We start from the raw sequence: 24,373 nt of genomic DNA, 5'->3' as shown, positions 1-24,373 counted from the left end.
CTTGTGTGTAGAAGCAGAGGATGTGGGTAGGGTTTTAAATGAATATTTTGTCTCCGTATTCACAATCATCGACAGCTACAGGTGAGGTGCCTGAAGATTGGAGGGTAGCAAATGTTGTGCCTTTGTTTAAGAAGGGCGGCAGGGAAAAGCCAGGGAACTACAGACCGGTGAGCCTGACATCTGTAGTGGGTAAGTTGTTAGAGGGTATTCTGAGAGACAGGATCTACAGGCATTTGGAGATGCAGGGACTGATTAGGAACAGTCAGCATGGTTTTGTGAGAGGAAAATCATGTCTCACGAATTTGATTGAGTTTTTTGAAGGGGTAACCAAGAAGATAGATGAGGGCTGTGCAGTAGACGTGGTCTACATGGACTTCAGCAAAGCATTTGACAAGGTACCGCATGGTAGGTTGTTACATAAGGTTAAATCTCACGGGATCCAAGGTGAGGTAGCCAATTGGATACAAAATTGGCTTGACGACAGAAGACAGAGGGTGGTTGTAGAGGGTTGTTTTTCAAACTGGAGGCCTGTGACCAGCGGTGTGCCTCAGGGATCAGTGCTGGGTCCGCTGTTATTTGTTATTTATATTAATGATTTGGATGAGAATTTAGGAGGCATGGTTAGTAAGTTTGCAGATGACACCAAGATTGGTGGCATTGTGGACAGTGAAGAAGGTTATCTCGGATTGTAACGGGATCTTGATAAATTGGGCCAGTGGGCCGATGAATGGCAGATGGAGTTTAATTTAGATAAATGTGAGGTGATGCATTTTGGTAGATCGAATCGGGCCAGGACCTACTCCATTAATGGTAGGGCGTTGGGGAGAGTTATAGAACAAAGAGATCTAGGAGTACAGGTTCATAGCTCCTTGAAAGTGGAGTCACAGGTGGATAGGGTGGTGAAGAAGGCATTCAGCATGCTTGGTTTCATTGGTCAGAACATTGAATACAGGAGTTGGGATGTCTTGTTGAAGTTGTACAAGACATTAGCAAGGCCACAGTTGGAATACTGTACAGTTCTGGTCACCCTATTATAGAAAGGATATTATTAAACTAGAAAGAGTGCAGAAAAGACTTACTAGGATGCTACCGGGACTTGATGGCTTGACTTATAGGGAGAGGTTGGATAGACTGAGACTTTTTTCCCTGGAGAGTAGGAGGTTTAGGGGTGATCTTATAGAAGTCTATAAAATAATGAGGGGCATAGATATGGTAGATAGTCATAATCTTTTCCCAAAGGTAGGGGAGTCTATGACGAGGGGGCATAGATTTAAGGTGAGAGGGGAGAGACACAAAAGGGTCCAGAGGGTCAATTTTTTCACTCAAAGGGTGGTGAGTGTCTGGAACGAGCTGCCAGAGGCAGTAGTAGAGGCGGGTACAATTTTGTCTTTTAATGAGCATTTGGACAGTTACATGGGTAAGATGGGTATAGAGGGATATGGGCCAAGTGCAGGCAATTGGGACTAGCTCAGTGGTATAAACTGGGCGACATGGACATGTTGGGCCGAAGGGCCTATTTCCGTGTTGTAAACTTCTATGATTCTAAATGTCGATGGATGTCTTTGCGAATGGAAATCCGTTTCCAATGGTGTGCCACAGGGCTCAATGTTAGGTCCCTTGCTGTTTGTGGTATATATTAATGATTTGGGCTTGATTATAGGGGGCATGATTGGCAAATTTGCAGACGACACAAAAATAGGCCTTGCAGTTGATAGTGAAGAGGATAGCAGTGGACTCCAAGAAGATATCAATGGGTTGGTGGAGTGGGCTGAAAAGTGGCAAATGGAGTTCAACCCAGAGAAGTGTGAGGTAATGCACTTAGGGAGGGCAAACAGTAAAAGGGAATACGCAGTAAACGGGAATATATTGAGAGGGGTAGAGGAAGTGAGAGACCTTGGAGTGCATGTGCACAGGTCCCTGAAGGTGGCAGTACAGGTGGATAAGGTTGTGAAGAAGGCATACAGAATGCTCTCCGTCATTAGCAGAGGTATAGAATACAAAAGCAGGGATGTAATGATGGAACTGTTTAAAACGCTGGAAGGACGTAATTGCTGTGGAGAGAGTGCAGAGAAGATTTACAAGAATGTTGCCAGGGTTTAAAATTGCAGCTGCGAGGAGAGATTGGTAGGCTGGGGTTGTTTTCCTGGGAGAGAGGAGGCTGACGGGAGTCTTGATTGAGGAAACAAAATTATGAGGGGCCCAGATAGAGTAGACAGGAAGTACGTGTTTCCCCTAGCGGAGAGTTCAAGAACTAGAGGACATAGATTTAAGCTGATTGGTGGAAGGATTAGAGGGGACATAAGGAAAACCTTTTTTACCCAGAGGGTGGTGGGTGTATGGAATATGCTGCCCGAATTGGTGGTGGTCGGCAAGGACCCTCAACTCTTTTTTAATAAAAAAGTACCTGGACCTGCACCTAAAGTTTTTTTTTATTCATTCATGGGATGTGGGTGTCGCTGGCGAGGCCGGCATTTATTACCCATCCCTAATTGCCCTTGAGAAGGTGGTGGTGAGCTGCTTTCTTGAGCCGCTGCAGTCAGTGTGGTGAAGGTCCTCCCACAGTGCTGGTAGGAAGGGAGTTCCAGGATTTTGACCCAGGGACAATGAAGGAACGGCAATATATTTCCAAATCGGGATGGTGTGTGACTTGGAGGGGAACGTGCAGATGGTGTTGTTCCTGTGTGCCTGTTGCCCTTCTTCTAGATGGTAGAGGTTGTGGGTTTGGGAGGTGCTGTCGAAGAAGCCTTGGCGAGTTGCTGCTGTGCATCCCATGGATGGTACACACTGCAGCCATGGTGCGCCGGTGGTGATGGGAGTGAATGTTTAGGGTGGTGGATGGGGTTCTAATCAAGCGGGCTGCTTTGTCCTGGATGGTTTCGAGCTTCTTGAGTGTTGTTGGAGCTGCACTCATCCAGGCAAGTGGAGAGTATTCCATCACACTCCTGACTTGTGTCTTGACGATGGTGGAAAAGCTTTGGGAGTCAGGAGGTGAGTCACTCGCTGCAGAATACCCAGCCTCTGACCTGCTCTTGTAGCCACATTATTTATATGGCTGGTCCAGTTAAGTTTCTGGTCAATGGTGACCCCCAGGATGTTGATGGGGAATTCGGCGATGGTAATTCCGTTGAATGTCAATGGGAGGTGGTTCGACTCTCTCTTGTTGGTGATGGTCATTGTCTGGTGGGAATGTTACTTGCCACTTATCAGCCCAAGCCTGGATGGTGTCCAGGTCTTGCTGCATGCGGGCACGGACTGCTTCGTTATCTGACGGGTTGCGAATGGAACTGAACACAGCAATCATCAGTGAACATCCCCATTTCTGACTTTATGATGGAGGGAAGGTCATTGATGAAGCAGCTGAAGATGTTTGCGCCTAGGACACTGCCCTGAGGAACTCCTGCAGCAATGTCCTGGGGCTGAGATGTTTGGCCTCCAACAACCACTACCATCTTCCTTTGTGCTCGGTATGACTCCAGCCACTGGAGAGTTTTCCCTCTGATTCCCGTTGACTTCAATTTTTCTAAGGCTGCTTGGTGCCACACTCAGTCAAATGTTGCTTGATGTCAAGGGCAGTCACTCTCACCTCACCTCTGGAATTCAGCTTTTTGTCCATGTTTGGACCAAGGCTGTAATGAGGATTGGAGCCGAGTGGTCCTGGCAGAACCTAAACTGAGCATCGGTGAGCAGGTTATTGGTGAGTAAGTGCCGCTTGATAGCACTGTCGACGACATCTTCCATCACTTTGCTGATGATTGAGAGTAGACTGATGGGGCGGTAATTGGCCGGATTGGATTTGTCCTGCTTTTTGTGGACAGGATATAGCTGGGCATTTTTCCACATTGTCGGGTAGATGCCAGTGTTGTAGCTGCATTCGAACAGTTTGGCTGGAGGCGCAGCTGTTTCTGGAGCACAAGACTTCAGCCATATAGCCGAGATGTTGTCGGGACCCATAGCCTTTGCTGTATCCAGTACACTCAGCCGTTGATATCACATGGAGTGATTCGAATTGGCTGAAGACTGGCTTCTGTGATGGTTTGGATATTGTGAGGAGGCCGAGTTGGATCATCCACTCGGCACTTCTGGCTGAAGATGGTTGCAAACGCTTCAGCCTTGTTTTTTGCACTCACGTGCCGGATTCCACCATCATTGAGGATGGGGATGTTTATAGAGCGTCCTGCTCTCGTTAGTTGCCTGGAAGTATGCAGCTCCAACAACACTCAAGAAGCTCGACACCATCCAGGACAAAGCAGCCCGCTTGATTGGTACCCCATCTACCATCCTAAACATTCACTCCCTTCACCACTGGCGCTCTGTGGATACAGTGTGTACCATCCACAGGATGCACTGCAGCAACTCGCCAAGGCTTCTTCGACAGCACCTCCCAAACCCGCGACCTCTGCCACCTAGAAGGGCAAGAGCAGCAGGCACATGGGAACAACACCACCTGCACGTTCCCCTCCAAGTCACACCATCGCGACTTGGAAATATATTGCCGTTCTTTCGTCGTCGCTGGGTCAAAATCCTGGAACTCCCTTCCTAACAGCACTGTGGGAGAACCTTCACCACACGAACTGCAGCGGTTCAAGAAGGCAGCTCACCACCACCTTCTCAAGGGCAATTTGGGATGGGCAATAAATGCCGGCCTTGCCAGCGACGCCCACATCCCAAGAACGAATTTTTAAAAAGTTGTTTAATTGTCCACCACCATTCACGACTGGATGTGTCAGGACTGCAGAGCTTTGATCTGATCCGTTGATTGTGGAATCGCTTAGCTCTGTCTATAAAGTGCTGTAAGCTGCAGGGCTATGGGACTGGGTGTTGGAAGGTGGGATTAGAATGGGCACCTGGTTGTCCTTCGAGCCGGCGCGGACACATTGGCCCCCTTCTGTGCTGTATCTTTTCTATGGTTCTAACAACAGGTCATGGATAGGGCCGCTGAGGGATGCACAAGATAAACTCACAGGTAATGGTAGGGAAATGGCAGAAATATTGAATAGTTACTTTGCCTCTGTAGTTAACAGGGAGACTAACATAGTGGCCATGACATTAGAAGAAGAGATAATGAAAGATATAAAGACATTTAAGATAGAAAGGTGGAAGATAATTGATAAACTAATCAAACTTGGAGAGGATAAAACCCCTGGTCCAGATGGATTGCATCCGCGCATACTTTAAAAAAAAAAGCAAAGTAGGAAATGGCAGAGGCACTATTATTTATTATATATATAAAAAAGGGAATAGTGCCAGAGGACTGGCGGATAGATAATCTAATTCCTATATTTTAAAAGGGAGACAGAACTAGGGAACTATAGACCAGTTAGCTTAATGTTAGTGGTAGGAAAAGAAATGGAATCTTTACTCAAAGATGTAATAGAAAAATATCTAGAAACCGAAAATATAATAAAGAGCAGTCAAAGAAGGGGAGGGTTGACATTAATATTCCTGGCTACAAGGTATTCAGGAAAGATAGGGAAGGAAAGAAAGGAGGGAGGGTGGCAGTATTAATCAAACAAATTATTATAGCACTGGAATGGGATGATGTAGTTGAGGAGCCAAAGACAGAATCTATTCGATTAGAATTAAGGAACAATAGAGGAGCTATTACGCAACGTGTGTACTGTAGGCCACCAAATAGTGGGAAGGAGATAGAGGAGCAAATTTGCAGGTATATTACAGAAAGATGCAAGACCTATAGAGTAGTGGTAATTGGGGACTTCAGTTATCCCAATATAGACTGGGACAATAACAGTGTAAAGGGCATCGCGGGGGAGTAATTCCTGAAATGTGTTCAAGAGAACTTTCAGGATCAGTGTGTTTCCAGCCCAACCAGGAAGGAAATAGCACTGGATCCACTTCTGGGGAATGAAGTGTGGCAGGTGGAGCATGTTTCAGTGGGGGAGCATTTGAGGAACAGTGATCATAATATCATTAGCTTTAGAATAGTTATGGAAAAGGACAAGGAACAATCATGGGAAAATGCTTAACTGGAGGAGGGCAAATTTCAATGAGTTAAAAATGGATCATACCTATGTGGATTTGAATCAAAAATTGATCGGCAAAACAATAACGGGAGGCCTTCAAGGAAGAGTTGGTTTGGATACAGAGTAGACATATCCCTTCCTGGGGGAAAGGGAAGGGCATTCAAAGCTCGAGCTACCAGGATGACTACAGACATGGAGATTAAAATGAAATGGCAAAAAGAGGCTTATGATGAATGTAAGGTTCATAATACAGTAGAGAACCAGGCTGAATACAGAAAGTACAGAGGTGATCTAAAAAAGGGAATAAGAGGGGCAAAGAGAGAGTATGAGAATAAATTAGCGGTTAACATAAAAGGGAGCCCAAAAGTCTTTTAAAAACATGTAAATAGTAAAAGGTAGTCAAAGGAAGCATGGAAATGATTAGGGACAAAAAAGATGATCTTGTGGAGGCAGAGGGCATGGTTGAAGCATTAAATGAATACTTCAGACTTCAGGAGGACATAGACTGGTGAAATGGGCAGACACATGGCAGATGAAATTTAACACAGCGAAGTATGAAGTGATGCATTTTGGTCGGAGGAATGAGGAAAGGCAATATAAACTAAATGGTACAATTTTAAAGGGGGTGCAGGATCAGAGAGACCTGGGGGTGCACATACACAAATCTTTGAAGGTGGCAGGATCAGTTGAGAAGGCTGTTTTTAAAAAAAAAAAGCATATTGGATCTTGGGCTTTATTAATAGAGGCATAGAGTACAAAAGCAAGGAAGTTATGCTAAACCTTTATAAAACACTGGTTTGGCCTCAGCTGGAGTATTGTGTTCAATTCTGGGCACCACACTTTCAGAAGGATGTCAAGGTCATGGAGAGGGTGCAGCGGAGATTTACTAGAGTGGTTCCAAGGATGAGAGACTGGAGAAGCTGAGGTGGTTGTCCTTAGAATGCAGAGAAGGTTAAGGGGTGATTTGATAGGTGTTCAAAATCATGAACAGTTTTGAAAGAGTAAATAAGGAGAAACTATTTCCAGTGGTAGATGGGTGGGTAACCAGAGGACACAGATTTAAGGTGATCGACAAAAGAGCCAGAGGCAATATGAAGAAACATTTTTTTATGCAGCGAGTTCTAATGGTCTGGAATTTTTTTTTATTTGTTCATGGGATGTGGGCGTCGCTGGCAAGGCCGGCATTTATTGCCCATCCCTAGAATGTGCTGCCTGAAAGGGTGGTGGAAGCAGATTGGCAACTTTCAAAAGGGAAAAAATTTACAGGGCTATGTGGGATGAGCAGGGGAATGGGACAAATTGGATAGCTCTGTCAAACAGCTGGCACAGGCATTATGGCCGAATGGCCTCCTCCTGTGCTGTACCTATGATATGATTTCAGATGGGAAAGTCGTGCTTGACCAATCTTAGTGAATTCTTTGAAGAAGTAACAGAAGGAGTAGACAAGGGTAATGCTGCAGGTGTAATAGATTTGGATTTTCAAAAGACCTTTGATAAGGTACCGCATTGTAGACTCATGACTAAGGTCAGAGCATCTGGAGTCAGGGGACAAGTGGAAGGATGGATAACAAACTGGCTACAAAACAGAGAGTAGGAGTTAAGGGCAGCTACTCAGACTGGCAAAAGGTGGGAAGTAGTGTTGCACAGGGATCGGTGCTGGGACCGCTGATCGCCATTTACATAAACGATCTGGACTCGGGAATTGGAAGCACAATTTCAAAATTTGCGGAAGACACCAAATTGGGTAATTGGCAAATGAATTTCAATATAGGTAAGTGTGAGGTGGCGCCTTTTGGTAGGAAGAATAAAGAGACCATATACTCCTTGGAAAATAAGAGTCTAAATGCTCAGTACCAGGTCCCTTCCTTTATGTGATATATGTCAATGATTTGGACTTAAATGTAGGTGGCATGATTAAGAAGTTTGCAGATGATACAAAAATTGGCCGTGTGGCTGATAGTGAGAAGGAAAGCTGTAGACTGCAGGAAGATATCAATGGACTGGTCAGGTGGGTAGAAAAATGGCAAATGGAATTCAATCCAGAGAAGTGTGAGGTAATGCATTTGATGTGGAGATGCCGGTGATGGACTGGGGTGGACAAATGTAAGGAGTCTTACAACACCAGCTTATAGTCCAACAGCTTTATTTGAAATCACAAGCTTTCGGAGGCTTCCTCCTTCGTTAGCTGAGTGAGGGATTCCATAAAGGTACAGCATATATAGTCAGAGAACAATGCCTGGTGATTACAGATAATCTTTCCAACTGCCCGTTATCAAAGCAATCAAAGGAGTTGAATGGTGTTCGGACAGAGAAACATTACATACAAGACTACTGAATACACAAACGGTCAGAACACAAAGACAGAGAGAGAGAGAGACACCCGAAAGGCAGAGAAAGAGAGAGAATGACCAGTTGTATTAAAAACAGAGAACTTTTTTTCGCTGGTGGGGTTACATGTAGCGTGACATGAACCCAAGATCCTGGTTGAGGCCGTCCTCATGGGTGCGGAACTTGGCTATCAATTTCTGCTCGACGATTTTGCGTTGTCGTGTGTCTCGAAGGCCGCCTTGGAGAATGCTTACCCGAAGATCGGAGGCTGAATGTCCTTGACTGCTGAAGTGTTCCCCGACTGGGAGGGAACCCTCCTGTCTGGCGATTGTTGCGCAGTGTCCGTTCATCTGTTGTCACAGTGTCTACACGGCCGATGTACCATGCTCCGGGGCATCCTTTCCTGCAACGTATGAGGTAGACAACGTTGGCCGAGTCGCAGGAGTATGAACCATATACCTGGTGGGTGGTGTCCTCTCGTGTGATGGTGGTGTCTGTGTCGATGATCTGGCATGTCTTGCAGAGGTTGCTGTGGCAGGGTTGTGTGGTGTCGTGGACGCTGTTCTCCTGAAAGCTGGGTAATTTGCTGCAAACGATGATCTGTTTGAGGTTAGGTGGCTGTTTGAAGGCGAGTAGTGGAGGCATGGGGATGGCCATAGCGTGGTGTTCGTCATCATTGATGACATGTTGAAGGCTGTGGAGAACATGGCGTAGTTTCTCCGCTCCGGGGAAATACTGGACGACGAAGGGTACTCTGGTTGCGTCCCGTGTTAGTGTTCTGAGGAGGTCTACGTGATTTTTCGCTGTGGCCCGTTGGAACTGTCGATCGATGAGTCGAGCATCATATCCCGTTCTTACTAGGGCGTCTTTCAGCGTCTGTAGGTGTCCATCGCGTTCCTCCTCGTCTGAGCAGACCCTGTGTATTCGCAGGGCCTGTCCATAGGGGATGGCCTCTTTGACGTGGTTAGGGTGGAAGCTGGAAAAGTGGAGCATCGTGAGGTTGTCCGTGGGCTTGCGGTAGAGTGAGGTGCTGAGGTGCCCGTCTTTGATGGAGATTCGTGTGTCCAAGAAAGAAACTGATTCTGAGGAGTAGTCAATGGTGAGTTTGATGGTGGGATGGAACTTGTTGATGTTATCGTGTAGTCTCTTTAGTGATTCCTCACCGTGGGTCCATAGAAAGAAAATGTCGTCGATGTATCTGGTGTATAGCATTGGTTGGAGGTCCTGTGCAGTGAAGAAGTCCTGCTCGAACTTGTGCATGAAAATGTTGGTGTATTGGGGTGCGAATTTGGTCCCCATGGCTGTTCCGTGTGTTTGGGTAAAGAACTGGTTATTGAAGGTGAAGATATTGTGATCCAGGATGAAGCGGATGAGTTGTAGGATGGCGTCTGGAGATTGGCACCCATGAGGACGGCCTCCACCGGGATCTTGGGTTCATGTCACACTACACGTAACCCCACCAGCGAACAAATGTTATCTGTTTTTAATATAACGGGTCATTGACTGTCTTGCTTCTCTCTTTTTTTGGGGGTTTGTATATTCGGTGGCCTTTTAGGTGACACCTTTCTGTCTGCTCACTGTGATTGCCTTGGCAACGGGCAGTAATCACCAGGCTTTGTTCTGTGATTTTCAAATGCGAAGGATTCGAAAATGTCATTTCGACACGATTCACCTGAGGAAGGAGGAAGCCTCCGAAAGCTTGTGGAATTTAAAATAAATTTGTTGGACTATAACTTGGTGTTGTAAAATTGTTTACAATTGTCAACCCCAGTCCATCACCGGCATCTCCACATCTTAATTTCTAAAGGGATAGAATTGAAAAGTAGAGAAGTTATGTTTAACTTGTATAGAATCTTGGTTGGACCACACTTTGAGTACTGTGCACAGTTCTGGCCTCCATATTATAGAAAGGGTATAGAGGCATTGGAGAAGGTGAAGAAAAGGCTTACAAGGATGTTACCAGAACTAAGAGGATAAACCGATCAGGAAAGATTGGAACAGACTGGGCCTCTTTTCTCTAGAAAAGAAAAGGCTGAGGCTGACCAGATAGAGGCCTTTAAGATTATGGAAGGGTTTGATAGGGTAGGTATGCAAAGGATGTTTTCACTTGTGGGGGAGACCAAAACTAGAGGCCATAAATATAAGATAGTCGCTAATAAATCCAAGAGGAAATTCAGGAGAAACTTCTTTACCCAGAGAGTGATTAGAATGTGGAACTCACTACCACAAGGAGTAGTTGAGGTGACCAGCATAGATGCATTTAAGGGGAAGCTAGATAAACATATGGGGGAGAAAGGAATAGAAGGATATGCTGATAGGGTGAGACAAAGTAGGTAGGGAGGAGGCTCGTGTGGAGTATAAACACCAGCATGGACCAGTTGGGCTGAATGGCCTGTTTCTGTGATGTACATTCTGTGTAATTCTATGTACATTGGCTCCTGGACCACCAACGCCTCATAGTCCAACCGTACAAGCAGCTCTGGCCTTTTGCGCATCCCCCACTCCTTTCGCCCCACCCTTGGCGGCCATGTCTTCAGCCGTCTAGGCTATAAGATTGGATTTCCCACCTAAACCTCTCCACCTCCTCCTTTTAAGACTCTCCTTAAAATCTTGTGGAGAACAACACTAGTATAGACCAGCTGGGCCAAATGGCCTGATCCTATGCTGTTAAACTCTATGATTACATCGAAGATTAAATTTAAGAAGTAAAGCTAATATCACTTTTCCTCCCCACCCAGCAGGAAGTGGCTCTGGCAAATCTGTTTTATATCATTTTACCTTTTAGGGGAAAGAAGTATGAGAAATTACACATCGCAGTGTTCACGGACCTGAATAGTCCCTTCAGTTCCGACCAGTTGGATGTCATCATAGATAACATGAAAAAGGCTGGAATCTCTCTGCAATTCTTGTGAGTACTGAGACTTGCGTTCCTTTCCAATCCAGGTTGGGTCCGGTCTGTGGTAAGACTGGCCTGGAACTCCTCATACAGTGAGGGGCAGTACCCCAAATACTCAGGTACACCCCACACAGTAAGGGGCAACTTCCCAATACTCAGGAACACCCCACACAGTAAGGGGCAGCATCCCAAATACTCAGGTACACCCCACAGTGAGGGGCAGTACCCCAAATACTCCGGTACACCCCACGCAGTGAGCGGCAGTACCCCAAACACGCAGTGAGAGGCAGTACCCCAAATACTTAGGTATACCCCATGCAGTGGGAGGCAGTACCCCAAATACTTAGGTACACCCCATGCAGTGGGAGGCAGTACCCCAAATACTCAGGTACACCCCATGCAGTGAGAGGCAGTACCCCAAATACTCAGGTACACCCCATGCAGTGAGAGGCAGTACCCCAAATACTCAGGTGCACCCCATGCAGTGAGCGGCAGTACCCCAAATACTCAGGTACACCCCATGCAGTGAGCGGCAGTACCCCAAACATGCAGTGAGAGGCAGTACCTCAAATACTCAGGTACACCCCATGCAGTGAGAGGCAGACCTCAAATACTCAGGTACACCCCATGCAGTGAGAGGCAGTACCTCAAATACTCAGGTACACCCCATGCAGTGAGAGGCAGTACCTCAAATACTCAGGTACACCCCATGCAGTGAGGGGCAGTACCCCAAATACTCAGGTACACCCCACACAGTGATGGGCAGGATCCCAAATACTCAGGTCTCACTGTGTGGTGTACCTCGCCGGTGGTCATTTCATTGGCTTGGCTTCAGCTAGACTCGTGTATGAGTTGGTATAGAACATGTCAGCGCTACTCCAGTAAGCCATGCAATCAGAGATGTTATATGGCATGGACCATACAATTTTCAATGCAGGCTACACAGTGTTCAATACAATTTTGCATAGATTGAGAAATCCAGTGTTAAACGCAGCATTATATACATACGCTAAATACAATGCTGCATACGGTATTGAATACTGTGTTGAATACAGCATTGAATAAAGCACTATATAGAGCTTCAAATACTATGATAAATACAACATTGAATAAAATGCTATATAGAGTTTTAAATACTGTGTTAAATTGTGGAGTGTTGTGTCCATTTCTGGGCACCGCACTTTAGGAAAGATGTGATTGCCTCAGAGAGGGTGCAGAAGAGATTTTACTAGAATGGTTCCAGGGATGAAGGACTTCGGTTACGTGGACAGACTGGAGAAGCTGGGATTGTCCTTCTTAGAGCAGAGAAGATTGAGAGGAGATTTGATAGAAGTGTTCAAAATCATGAGGGAAATAGTCAGAGTAGATAGAGAGAAACTATTCCCATTGGCGGAAGGGTCAAGAACCAGAGGACGTAGATTTCAGGTGATTAGCAAAAGAACCAAAGGTGACATGAGGAAAAACTTCTTTATGCAGCGAGTGGTTAGGATCTGGAATGCTGGAATGCACTGCTATGGTGGGTGGTGGAGGCAGATTCGATCGTGGCTTTCAAAAGGGAACTGGATAAGTACTTCAAGTGAAAAAATTTGCAGGGCTACGGGGAAGGGGCGGGGGAGTGGGACGAGCTGGATTGCTCTTGCATAGTGCCGCATGGACTCGATGGGCCAAATGACCTCCTTCCATGCTGTAACTTTTCTATGATTCGAAATAAGCATTGAGTAAAATGCTACATAGGGCTTTAAACACAGTGTTAAATACAGCATTAAATAAAGTGCGACATCAAGCTTTAAATACTGTATTAAGTACAGCATTGAATAAAGCACTACACAGAGAACATAAGAACTAGGAGCAGGAGTAGGCCGTACGGCCCCTCGAGCCTGCTCTGCCATTCAATAAGATCGTGGCTGATCTTCGACCCCCAAGTCCACTTTTCCGCCTGATTCCCCTATCCCTTGATTTCCCTGGACTCCAAAAATCTATCTATCTCAGCCTTAAATATAATCAACAACTCAGCATCCATAGCCTTTTGGGGTAAGAATTCCAAAGATTCACAACCCTCCTGAGTGAAGAAATTCCTCCTCATCTCAGGGTTAAATGGCCGACCCCTTATCCTGAGACTACGCCCTGTAGTTCTAGACTCTCCAGCCAGGAGAAACAACCTCTCAGCATCTAGACAGTCAAGTCCCCTCAGAACCTTGTATGCTTCAATGAGATCACCTCTCATTCTTCTAAACTCCAGAGAATATAGGCCCTTTTTACTCAATCTCTCCTCATAGGACAACTCTCTCATCCCAGGAGTCAATCTAGTGAACTTTGCTGGACCGCCTCTAAGGCAAGTATATCCTTCCTTAGAGAAGCGGACCAAAACTGTGCACAGTACTCCAGGTGTGGTCTCAACAAAGCCCTGCACAATTGCAGCAAGACTTCCTTAATCTTGTACTCCAACCCCCTTGCAATAAAGGCCAACATCCATTTGCCTTAGAATCATAGAAAGGTTACAGCACAGAAGGAGGCTATTCGGCCCATCGAGTCCGTGCTGGCTCTATGCAAGAGCAATCCAGCTAGTCACATTCCCCCGCCCTATCTCCGTAGCCCTGCAGATATTTTCCTTTCATGTACTTATCCAGTTCCCTTTTGAAGGCCATGATTGAATCTGCCTCCACCACCCCCTCAGGCAGTGCATTCCAGATCCTAACCACTTGCTGTGTAAAAAAGTTTTTCCTCATGTCACCTTTGGTTCTTTTGACAATCACCTAAAATCTATGTCTTCTGGTTCTTGACCCTTCCGCCAATGGGAACAGTTTCACTCTGTCTACTCTGTCTAGACCCTTCATGATTTTGAATACTTCTATCCAATCTCCTCTCAACATTCTCTGTTCCAAGGAACATAGGAACAGGAGGAGGCCATTCAGCCCCTTGTGCCTGCTCCGCCATTTGATAAGATCATGGCTGATCTGTGATCTAGCTCCATATACCTGCCTTTGGCCCATATCCCTTAATACCTCTGGTTGCCAAAAAGCTATCTATCTCAGATTTAAATTTAGCAATTGAGCTAGTATCAATTGCCTTTTGCGGAAGAGAGTTCCAAACTTCTACCACCCTTTGTGTGTAGAAATGTTTTCTAATCTCACTCCTGAAAGGTCTGGCTCTAATTTTTAGACTGTGCCCCCTACTCCTAGAATCCCCAACCAGCGGAAATAGTTTCTCTCTATCCACCCTATCCGTTCCCCTTCCCCAGCTTCTCCAGTCTATCTACGTAACTAAAGTCCCTCATCATAAAATCATAGAAAATTTACTGCCCAGAAGGAAGCCACTCGGCCCATCTTGCCCACACTGGCTGTAAATGAGCCACCCAGCCTAATTCCACTTTCCAGCACTAGATCTGTAGCCTTGTAGGTCACGGCACTTAAGGTGCATGTCCAGGTACTTTTTAAATGAATTAAGGGTTCTGCCTCTACCACCCTTTCAGGCAGTGAGTTCGAGGCCTCCACCACCCTCTGGGTGAAACATTTTTTCCTCAGCTCCCCTCTAATCCTTCTATCAATCACTTTAAATCTATGCCCCCTCTCTGCTAAGGGAAATAGGTCCTTCCTATCCACTCTATCTAGGCCTCTCATAATTTTGTACACCTCAATTAAATCACCCCTTAGCCTCCTCTGTTCCAAAGAAAACAACCTCAGCTTATCCAATCTATCCTCATAGCTAAAATTCTCCAGTCCTGGCAACATCCTCATAAATCTCCTTTGTACCCTCTCTCGTGCAATTACATCCTTCCTGTAATGTGGTGACCAGAACTGTACGCAGTACTCAAGCCATGACCCAACAGTGTTTTATACAGTTCCAGCATAACCTCCCTATGTTTATTCTATGCCTCGGCTAATAAAGGAAAGTATTCCATCTGCTGCCTTAACCACCTTATCTACCTGTCCTGCTACCTTCAGGGATTTGTGGACATGCACTCCAAGATCCCCCACTTCCTCTTGTAGGGGGTGGTGGTGTGTGTCAGCTTCACCTCTGACTTCTGAGCGGTTCGAATCGCTCCCACTCCCTTGGTTCTAGACCTTGGACTTATTTGGGGGTTGTGACAAAAAGTGCAGCAGACAACTGGTTTTGGTGCCAGAAAAACTGGGTTTATTGAAGTCACAAATGAACTTATAACATAGGATTACACTGAGATTATACAGACATACAAAAGTACACTTAGTTAAGAATGGGGAACACACGGCATAACGAGGGAAAATCACGCTACTAATCCCCTTACCCTTGTCCCACCCCCAAAACTAAATTGAACTTGGAGAGGTCAGGGATCATGCTCACCAACCAGGGTTCCTTGACAGTTCGAAATCCAGCCAGGTAAGCCGGTTGCAGTTTTGGGGTATGCTCTTTGTGTCCTTTGGGGCCTGCCGTCCCCACCTGGTCTTGGTCTGTGGAATCTGCAAAGGTTCTTCAGTTGGGTGGAGTCCGCTGATGCGGTAAGGCGCGGTTGTGGGTGGTCGATCTTCGTGGAGGGCTGCAGTTGCGGCCTTGTTATCTTCGGTTGAGCCTGCCACACCGTGCCCCTCGCCGTGATGTTGCCTGCGGGCCTGCGAACCTCCGGATCTCCTTCCTCCGCTTGGCTCGGCAACCTCTCCCTGCTTAAACTCTGCTTCAACCTTCTTAAGACCCTGTTTACAACCTGCCCCCTTCGTAACTGGTGGCCCAGTTATACTGTTTTTCGAATTTCTTATCTGAGCGCCAAATCAAGGTTAGTTCTTTGTCTGATTTCGGTGGGCTTCTTCAGGTGATTATAGTTTTTTGCCTTAACTGGTTTGGGGCAGTTGTCTCGTTTTTAATGGGCTTGCATAATGTTTATCGTTGCCTTCCTGCCCCCCTAACTAGTCTTAAACTGAAAGCCATTGTATATGTGAAGTCTTGATGGGCTCGCATAATTTCTCCATTGTTGCCTTCCTGCCTTAGTAGTTAGTAGTGATTATTTATGCAAGGTTTTGATGGGCTTTAGTTTCGTGTAAGATGAAGTCTTTCTCCAGGTTGATTGTTTTAAAGGGAAGAATGCGTATTCTGTCTCCTCTCGTTGCCTGGTTTCAGGCAACAATCCACACTGCACCCAACAAGCCCGGTCATGTCAAGTCCCAGGCCCTCATGGGCTAACCTCCTGTCTGCAGGGTTCCACATTTAACCCAGCAGTTGGGTCCTCTGCCATAAAAGTCCAAAAGTCATATCCTTGTTGATGATATGAAAAATGTGGGAATTTTGAGAACCCTTCACTCTACACCTCTCAGTATCTCCCATTTATTATGTACTCACTTGCCTTGATTGCCCTCCCCAAATGGATTACCTCACACTTCTCTGAATTGAATTCCATTTGCCACTTTTCTGTCCACCTGACCAGTCCATTGATATCTTCCTGCAGTCTACAGCTTTCCTCCTCACTATCAACCACATGGCCAATTTTTGTATCATCTGCAAACTTCTTAATCATGCCCTCTACATTTAAGTCCAAATCGTTAACATATATCACAAAAAGCAAGTGACCTAGTACTGAGCCCTGCAGAACCCCACTGGAAACAGCCTTCCAGTCACAAATGCACCGAGGAACATAGGAACAGGAGTAGGCCATTCAGCCCCTCGTGCCTGCTCCGCCATTTGATAAGATCATGGCTGATCTGTGATCTAACTCCATATACCTGCCTTTGGCCCATATCCCTTAATACCTTTGATTGCCAAAAAGCTATCCATCTCAGATTTAAATTTAGCAATTGAGCTAGATTGCGGGGGCTCTGACACATATATTCAGAACCTCTCTGGCCACAGGGGATGTGCCAGAGGACTGGAGAACCGCTAATGTAATACCATTATTCAAGAAGGGGAGTAGGGAAAAACCGGGGAACTACAGGCCAGTGAGCCTAACATCAGTGGTAGGAAAATTATTGGAAAAAATTCTGAAGGACAAAATTAGTCTCCACTTGGAGAAGCAAGGATTAATCAGGGATAGTCAACATGGCTTTGTCAAGGGAAGATCATGTCTGACTAATTTGATTGAATTTTTTGAGGGGGTGACTAGGCGTGTGGATGAGGGTAACGCAGTGGATGTGGTATACATGGATTTCAGTAAGGCCTTCGATAAAGTCCCCCACAGGAGACTGGTCAAGAAGGTACGAGCCCATGGAATCCAGGGTGCCTTGGCACTTTGGATACAAAACTGGCTTAGTGGCAGAAGGCAGAGGGTGATGGTCGAAGGTTGTTTTTGTGACTGGAAGCCTGTGGCCAGTGGGGTACCACAGGGATCGGTGCTGGGTCCCTTGCTGTTTGTGGTCTACATTAATGACTTGGATATGAATGTAAAAGGTATGATCAGTAAGTTCGCTGATGATACAAAGATTGGTAGGGTGGTAAATAGCGAGGAGGATAGCCTCAGTCTGCAGGACGATATAGATGGGTTGGTCAGATGGGCGGAACAGTGGCAAATGGAATTTAACCCGGAAAAGTGCGAGGTGATGCACTTTGGAGGGACTAACAAGGCAAGGGAATACACAATGAATGGGAGGACCCTAGGCAAGACAGAGGGTCAGAGGGATCTTGGTGTGCAAGTTCACAGATCCCTGAAGGCGGCGGAACAGGTAGATAAGGTGGTAAAGAAGGCATATGGGATACTTGCCTTTATTAGCCGAGGCATAGAATATAAGAGCAAGGAGGTTATGATGGAGCTGTATAAAACACTGGTTAGGCCACAGCTGGAGTACTGTGTGCAGTTCTGGTCGCCACACTACAGGAAGGATGTGATCGCTTTGGAGAGGGTGCAGAGGAGATTCATCAGGATGTTACCAGGGCTGGAGCGCTTCAGCTATGAAGAGAGACTGGGAAGATTGGGTTTGTTTTCCTTGGAGCAGAGGAGGCTGAGGGGGGACATGATTGAGGTGTACAAAATTATGAGGGGCACAGATAGGATGGATACTAAGGAACTTTTTCCCTTCGTTGAGGGTTCTATAACAAGGGGACATAGATTCAAGGTAAAAGGCGGGAGGTTTAGAGGGGATTTGAGAAAGAACTTTTTCACCCAGAGGGTGGTTGGAGTCTGGAACTCACTGTCTGAAAGGGTTGTGGAGGCAGGAACCCTCACAACATTCAAGAAGCATTTGGATGAGCACTTGAAATGCCATAGCATACAAGGCTACGGACCAAATGCTGGAATATGGGATTAGAGTAGACAGGGCTGATGGCCGGCGCGGACACGATGGGCCGAAGGGCCTCTATCCGTGCTGTATAACTCTATGACTCTATGACAATTGCCGTTTGCGGAAGAGAGTTCCAAACTTCTACAACTCTTTGTGTGTAGAAATGTTTTCTAATCTCGCTCCTGAAAGGTCTGGCTTTAATTTTTAGACTGTGCCCCCTACTCCTAGAATCCCCAACCAGCGGAAATAGTTTCTCTCTATCCACCCTATCTGTTCCCCTTAATATCTTATACACTTCGATCAGATCACCCCTTAACCTTCGAAACTCTAGAGAATACAACCCTAATTTGTGTAATCTCTCCTCGTAACTTAACCCTTGAAGTCCGGGTATCATTCTAGTAAACCTACGCTGCACTCCCTCCAAGGCCAATATGTCCTTCCAAAGGTGCGGTGCCCAGAACTGCTCACAGTACTCCAGGTGCGGTCTAACCAGGGTTTTGTATAGCTGCAGCATAACTTCTGCCCCCTTGTACTCCAGTCCTCGAGATATAAAGGCCAGCATTCTATTAGCCTTCTTGATTATTTTCTGCACCTGTTCATGACACTTCAATGATCTATGTACCTGAACCCCTCGGTCCCTTTGGACATCCACTGTTTTTAACTTTTTACCATTTAGAAAGTACCCTGTTCTATCCTTTTTTGATCCAAAGTGGATGACCTGGATTGGCCTACTCCTGCTCCTAATTCTTATGTTCTTATGTTCTCATCCCATTGAAGTCGGCCTTGCCCAAGTCTAGAATCTTAGCAGCTGATTAACTTTTTTCCCTTTCAAACACTAAATTGAACTCGATCATGTTATGATCACTATTGGATAGATGTTCACGCACAGTTAAGCCGTTAACTAAACCTGGTTCACTACTCATTACTAAATCTAGTATGGCTTGCCCCCTTGTTGCCTCTCAGACATACTGCTGTAGAAAACTATCCCGGACACACTGAAGAAATTCACTACCTTTCTGACAGTTGCTCGTCTGCTTTTCCCAATCTATGTGAAGATTAAAGTCCCGTATTAAGACCACTATGCCTTTCTTACACGCTTGTCTAATCTCTGCCTTTTTACAATCTGAGGTGCTGAGGTGCCCATCAAAGACGGGCACCTCAGCACCTCACTCTACCGCAAGCCCACGGACAACCTCACGATGCTCCACTTTTCCAGCTTCCACCCTAACCACGTCAAAGAGGCCATCCCCTATGGACAGGCCCTGCGAATACACAGGGTCTGCTCAGACGAGGAGGAACGCGATGGACACCTACAGACGCTGAAAGACGCCCTAGTAAGAACGGGATATGACGCTCGACTCATCGATCGACAGTTCCGACGGGCCACAGCAAAAAATCGCATAGACCTCCTCAGGAGACTAACACGGGACGCAACCAACAGAGTACCCTTTGTCGTCCAGTACTTCCCCGGAGCGGAGAAACTACGCCATGTTCTCCGCAGCCTTCAACATGTCATCAATGAGGACAAACACCTCGCTATGGCCATCCCCACACCTCCACTACTCGCCTTTAAACAGCCACCCAACCTCAAACAGACCATCGTTCGCAGCAAACTACCTAGCTTTCAAGAGAACAGCGTCCACGACGCCACACAACCCTGCCACGGTAACCTCTGCAAGACATGCCAGATTATCGACACAGATACCACCATCACACGAGATGACACCACCCACCAGGTGCATGGTTCATACTCCTGTGACTCAGCCAACGTTGTCTACCTCATACGTTGCAGGAAAGGATGCCCCAGAGCATGGTACATTGGCGAGACCATGCAGACGCTGCGACAACGGATGAACGGACACCGCGCAACAATCGCCAAACAGGAGGGTTCCCTCCCAGTCGGGGAACACTTCAGCAGTCATGGACATTCATCCACCGACCTTCGGGTAAGCGTACTCCAAGGCGGCCTTCGAGACACACGACAACGCAAAATCGTCGAGCAGAAATTGATAGCCAAGTTCCGCACCCATGAGGACGGCCTCAACCGGGATCTTGGGTTCATGTCACGCTACACGTTACCCCACCAGCGAACAAATGTTATCTGTTTTTAATATAATGGGTCATTTGCTGGCTCTCTCTGCCTTCCGGATGTTTCTGCCTCTCTCTGTGTTTTTTTTTCTCTGTTTTTTTTTCCCTGTTTGTTTTTTTATTGAATGTGTATTCGGAGGTTCTGCAGGTAACACCTCTCTGTCTGAACACGGTGATTGCCTTGGCAACGGGCAGTTGCAGAGGCAGTCTGTAAACACCATTTATTATTGTTCAATATGTATAAATGCGTAGGCTTCAAGGAGATCTTGAAACATTTGCCTGAGGAAGGAGAAAATCTCCGAAAGCTTGTGAATTTAAAATAAAATTGCTGGACTATAACTTGGTGTTGTAAAATTGTTTACAATTTTTACAATCTAGCACTTCAGAGCTGCTGCCAGGGCTCCTATACACAACTCCCACTATGGTCTTAGATCCTTTCCTATTTCTCAATTCAACCCATAAGGTCTCTGTTGGCTGCTTACCTCTCGTTACATCCCCCTTCATCATTGAAGTGACCTGTCGACCATTACCCTTTGCTTCCTGCCACTGACCCAATTTTGGATCCAACTTGCCACTCTCCCTTTGATCCAATGGGCTTGTACTTTTTTGACTGGCCCCCAACCCCATGAGCCCTTATCTTCTGCCACATAAAATGTTGTTACACCTTATTGAACGCCTTTTGGAAATCCAAATTTACTACATCCACTGGTTCCCCTTTATCTACCCTGCTAGTTACATCCTCAAAGAACCCTAATAAATTTGTGAAACACTATTTCCCTTTCATAAAACCACGTTGACTCTGTCTAATCATATTATGATTTTCTAAGCGAGCTGTTACCACTTCATTAATAATGGACTCCAGCATTTTCCCGATGACTGATGTCAGGCTAACTGACCTGTAATTCCCTGTTTTCTCTCTCCTTCCTTTCTTGAATAGCGGGGTTACATTTGCTACCTTCCAATCGGCTGGGACCATTCTAGAATCTAGGGAATTTTGGAAGATCATAACCAATGCATCCACTATCTCTGCAGCCACCTCTTTTAGAACCCTCAGATGTAGGCCATCAGGTCCAGGAGATTTTAGTCCCATTAGTTTCTCTAGTACTTTTTCTTTATTGTTATTAATTGCTTTAAATTCCTCATGCTCATTATCCTCTTGGTTCCCCACTATCTTTGGTATACTTTTTCTGTCTTCTGCTGTGAAAACAGATATGAAATATTTGTTTAATGTCTCTGCCACTTTCTTATTCCCCATTATAATTTCTCCTGTCTCAGCCTCTTTTGCTACTCTCTTCCTTTTTCCATTACAGCTTTAAATACAGTGTTAAATACAAAATTGAATGAAGTGCTCCTTGGATCTTTAAATAGTGTGTTAAATACAGCACTGAATAAATGCTACATAGAGCTTTAAATGCAGTGTTAAATACGGCTCCATGTGTGATGACTTGAGGGGAAAGGAGAGGCTGAGGTTTTCGGTGTGAAGAATGGAGGAGGTGTGTTTGAGATCAGTCATAATGGGCATTCTGTTGGGCCGAATGGTCTTTTCTGTCCCCAAAGCATCTGGTCTTGGCTTTGTGTTAGGATTGGCCTCTCAGTGAAGTGGGGGATAGAACCAATGTATAATTTTTCCCTGGGGAGGCATATAAATCCTTAACCACTGCTGCGTACTATAAAGTCTCCACTGTCACCTTGCCCACAGCATGCCTTTTCCACTGGATGCTACCAGCACGAGAAATGGTGCAGATGCTGCAGAAAGACCATTGAACATTGCACCAGGGAAAGGGCTGACTGCACAACAGAGAGAAGGAGTCACCATGGTCAGGAGAGTGATGTTGTCGTTGGATGAAGAGGGCGGACTAGATGAAGTCTTCACTTTCAGGTGAGAAAAGTTCAGAGGGGGACTGATCACAGTGGCCGATGAGAGACATAGAAAACAGGAGCAGGAGTAGGCCATTTGGCCCTTCGAGCCTGCTTCGCCATTCAGTGTGATCATGGCTGATCTTCTATCTCAATACCATATTCCCGCTCTCTCCCCATATCCCTTGATGCATTCTGTGTCTAGAAATGTATCTATCCTTCTTAAATATATTCAGTGACTTGGCCTCTACAGCCTTCTTTGGGAGAGAATTCCATAGGTTCACCACCCTCTGAGTGAAGAAATTTCTCCTCATCTCAGTCCTAAATGTCCGACCCCATATCCTGAGACTCTGACCCCTCATTCTGGACCCCCCAGCCAGGGGAAACATCCTCCCTGCATCCAGTCTGCATAGCTGTGTCAGAATTTTATATGTTTCAATGAGATCCCCTCTCATTCTTCCCAACTCGAGTGAATATTGGCCTAGTCGACCCAATCTCTCCTCATACGACAGTCCTGCCATCCCAGAAATCAGTCTGGTGAACATTCGTTGTACTCCCTCTATATGGCAAGTATATCCTTTCTTTGGTAAGGAGACCAAAACTGCACACAGTACTCCAGGTGTGGTCTCACCAAGGCCCTGTATAACCGCAGTAAGACATCCTTGCTCCTGTACTCAAATCCTCTTGCAGTGAAGGCTAACATACCATTTGCCTTCCTAACTGCTTGCTGCACCTGCGTGTTTGCTTTCAGTGACTGGTGTATAAGGACACCCAGGTCCCTTTGTACATCAACATTCCCCAATCGATCACCATTTAAATAATACTTTGCCTTTCTGTTCTTCCTTCCGAAGTGGTTAACTTCACATTTATCCACATTATACTACATCTGCCATGTATTTGCCAACGCACTCAACCCTAACCCTAACCCTAATGCAACTTGTCTAAATCGGCTTGAAGTCTCTTTGCATCCTCCTCACAACTCAAAACTGAGATGAGGAGAAACTTCTTCAGTCAGAGGGTGGTAGGTCTGTGGAATTTGCTGCCCCAGGAAGCTGTGGAAGCTACATCATTAAATAAATTTAAAACAGAAATAGACAGTTTCCTGGAAGTAAAGGGAATTAGGGGTTACGGGGAGCGGGCAGGAAATTGGACATGAATTTAGATTTGAGGTTAGGATCAGATCAGCCATGATCTTATTGAATGGCGGAGCAGGCTCGAGGGGCCGATTGGCCTACTCCTGCTCCGATTTCTTATGTTCTTATTTGGTTTTATTGACATATTTTCTTTTTCTTTCCTTGTAATAGAGAAAGTGTGGAGAGGCTGTCCATATTTAAGAAAATTGAGAAGAAACCCATGGCGTGGCCGAGCCAGCTCACTATAGGTTCCAGAATCTCCATCAACATAGTGGGCTACAAGGCAGTAAGTTGGAGATTTTATATTGAAGTGGGTGGAGCAAGAAGAACAACGTAGTGCAATGATGGAGGGAGGAGTGCAATGATAGGATTGATGCGATGAAGGGGAGAGCTCAGAGAGTAACATGGGGCAACTTATGATAACTTTTAAGTTTGCTACCCAATGACAGACTCTTGAGTAACTCACTCAGTGGTATCTCTCTGAGCTGTGTGTAACAATATATTTGATAAGAAAGTAATATTTTATATATTTGGGGAGTTTGTGAGGGAGGGAGCTTCCCTCCCCGACTAGGAGAGAGCTTCTCGCCCGTACTGGGAGAAACCGAGGCACGAGGGAGAGAGATCAACCTGTCAATTACAGGCCAGTCATCTGAACGTTGGTGGTGGGGAAACTTTGAGAGACAATAATCCAGGACAAAATACAATTTTTTTTATTCGATCCTGGGATGTGGGCGTTGCTGGCAAGGCCAGCATTTATTGCCCATCCCTAATTGCCCTTGAGAAGGTGGTGGTGAGCCGCCTTCTTGAACCGCTGCAGTCCGTGTGGTGAAGGTTCTCCCACAGTGCTGTCAGGTAGGGAGTTCCAGGATTTTACCCAGCGACGATGAAGGAACGGCGATATATTTCCAAGTCGGGATG

General features: G+C 46.0%; 1 protein-coding gene across 3 annotated transcripts in view; it reads left to right on the top strand.

Annotated features, from left to right (window-relative positions):
- Positions 1-24,373, top strand: part of xrcc5 (X-ray repair complementing defective repair in Chinese hamster cells 5) — a 487,392-nt gene that overhangs the window by 50,906 nt on the left and 412,113 nt on the right. For all 3 annotated transcript variants that reach the window (XM_067986924.1, XM_067986923.1, XM_067986925.1), the window contains exons 5-7: positions 11,095-11,217; positions 22,165-22,344; positions 23,627-23,741. In XM_067986924.1, coding sequence (XP_067843025.1) covers positions 11,095-11,217; positions 22,165-22,344; positions 23,627-23,741 — 418 coding nt within the window. The remainder of the gene's footprint in view (positions 1-11,094; positions 11,218-22,164; positions 22,345-23,626; positions 23,742-24,373) is intronic.

This window comes from Heptranchias perlo, chromosome 7 (genome assembly GCF_035084215.1).
Source record: "Heptranchias perlo isolate sHepPer1 chromosome 7, sHepPer1.hap1, whole genome shotgun sequence".
Taxonomy (NCBI): domain Eukaryota; kingdom Metazoa; phylum Chordata; class Chondrichthyes; order Hexanchiformes; family Hexanchidae; genus Heptranchias; species Heptranchias perlo.
Note: the sequence above shows the minus strand (reverse complement) of the source record. Positions and strands in the feature narration are given on the sequence as shown.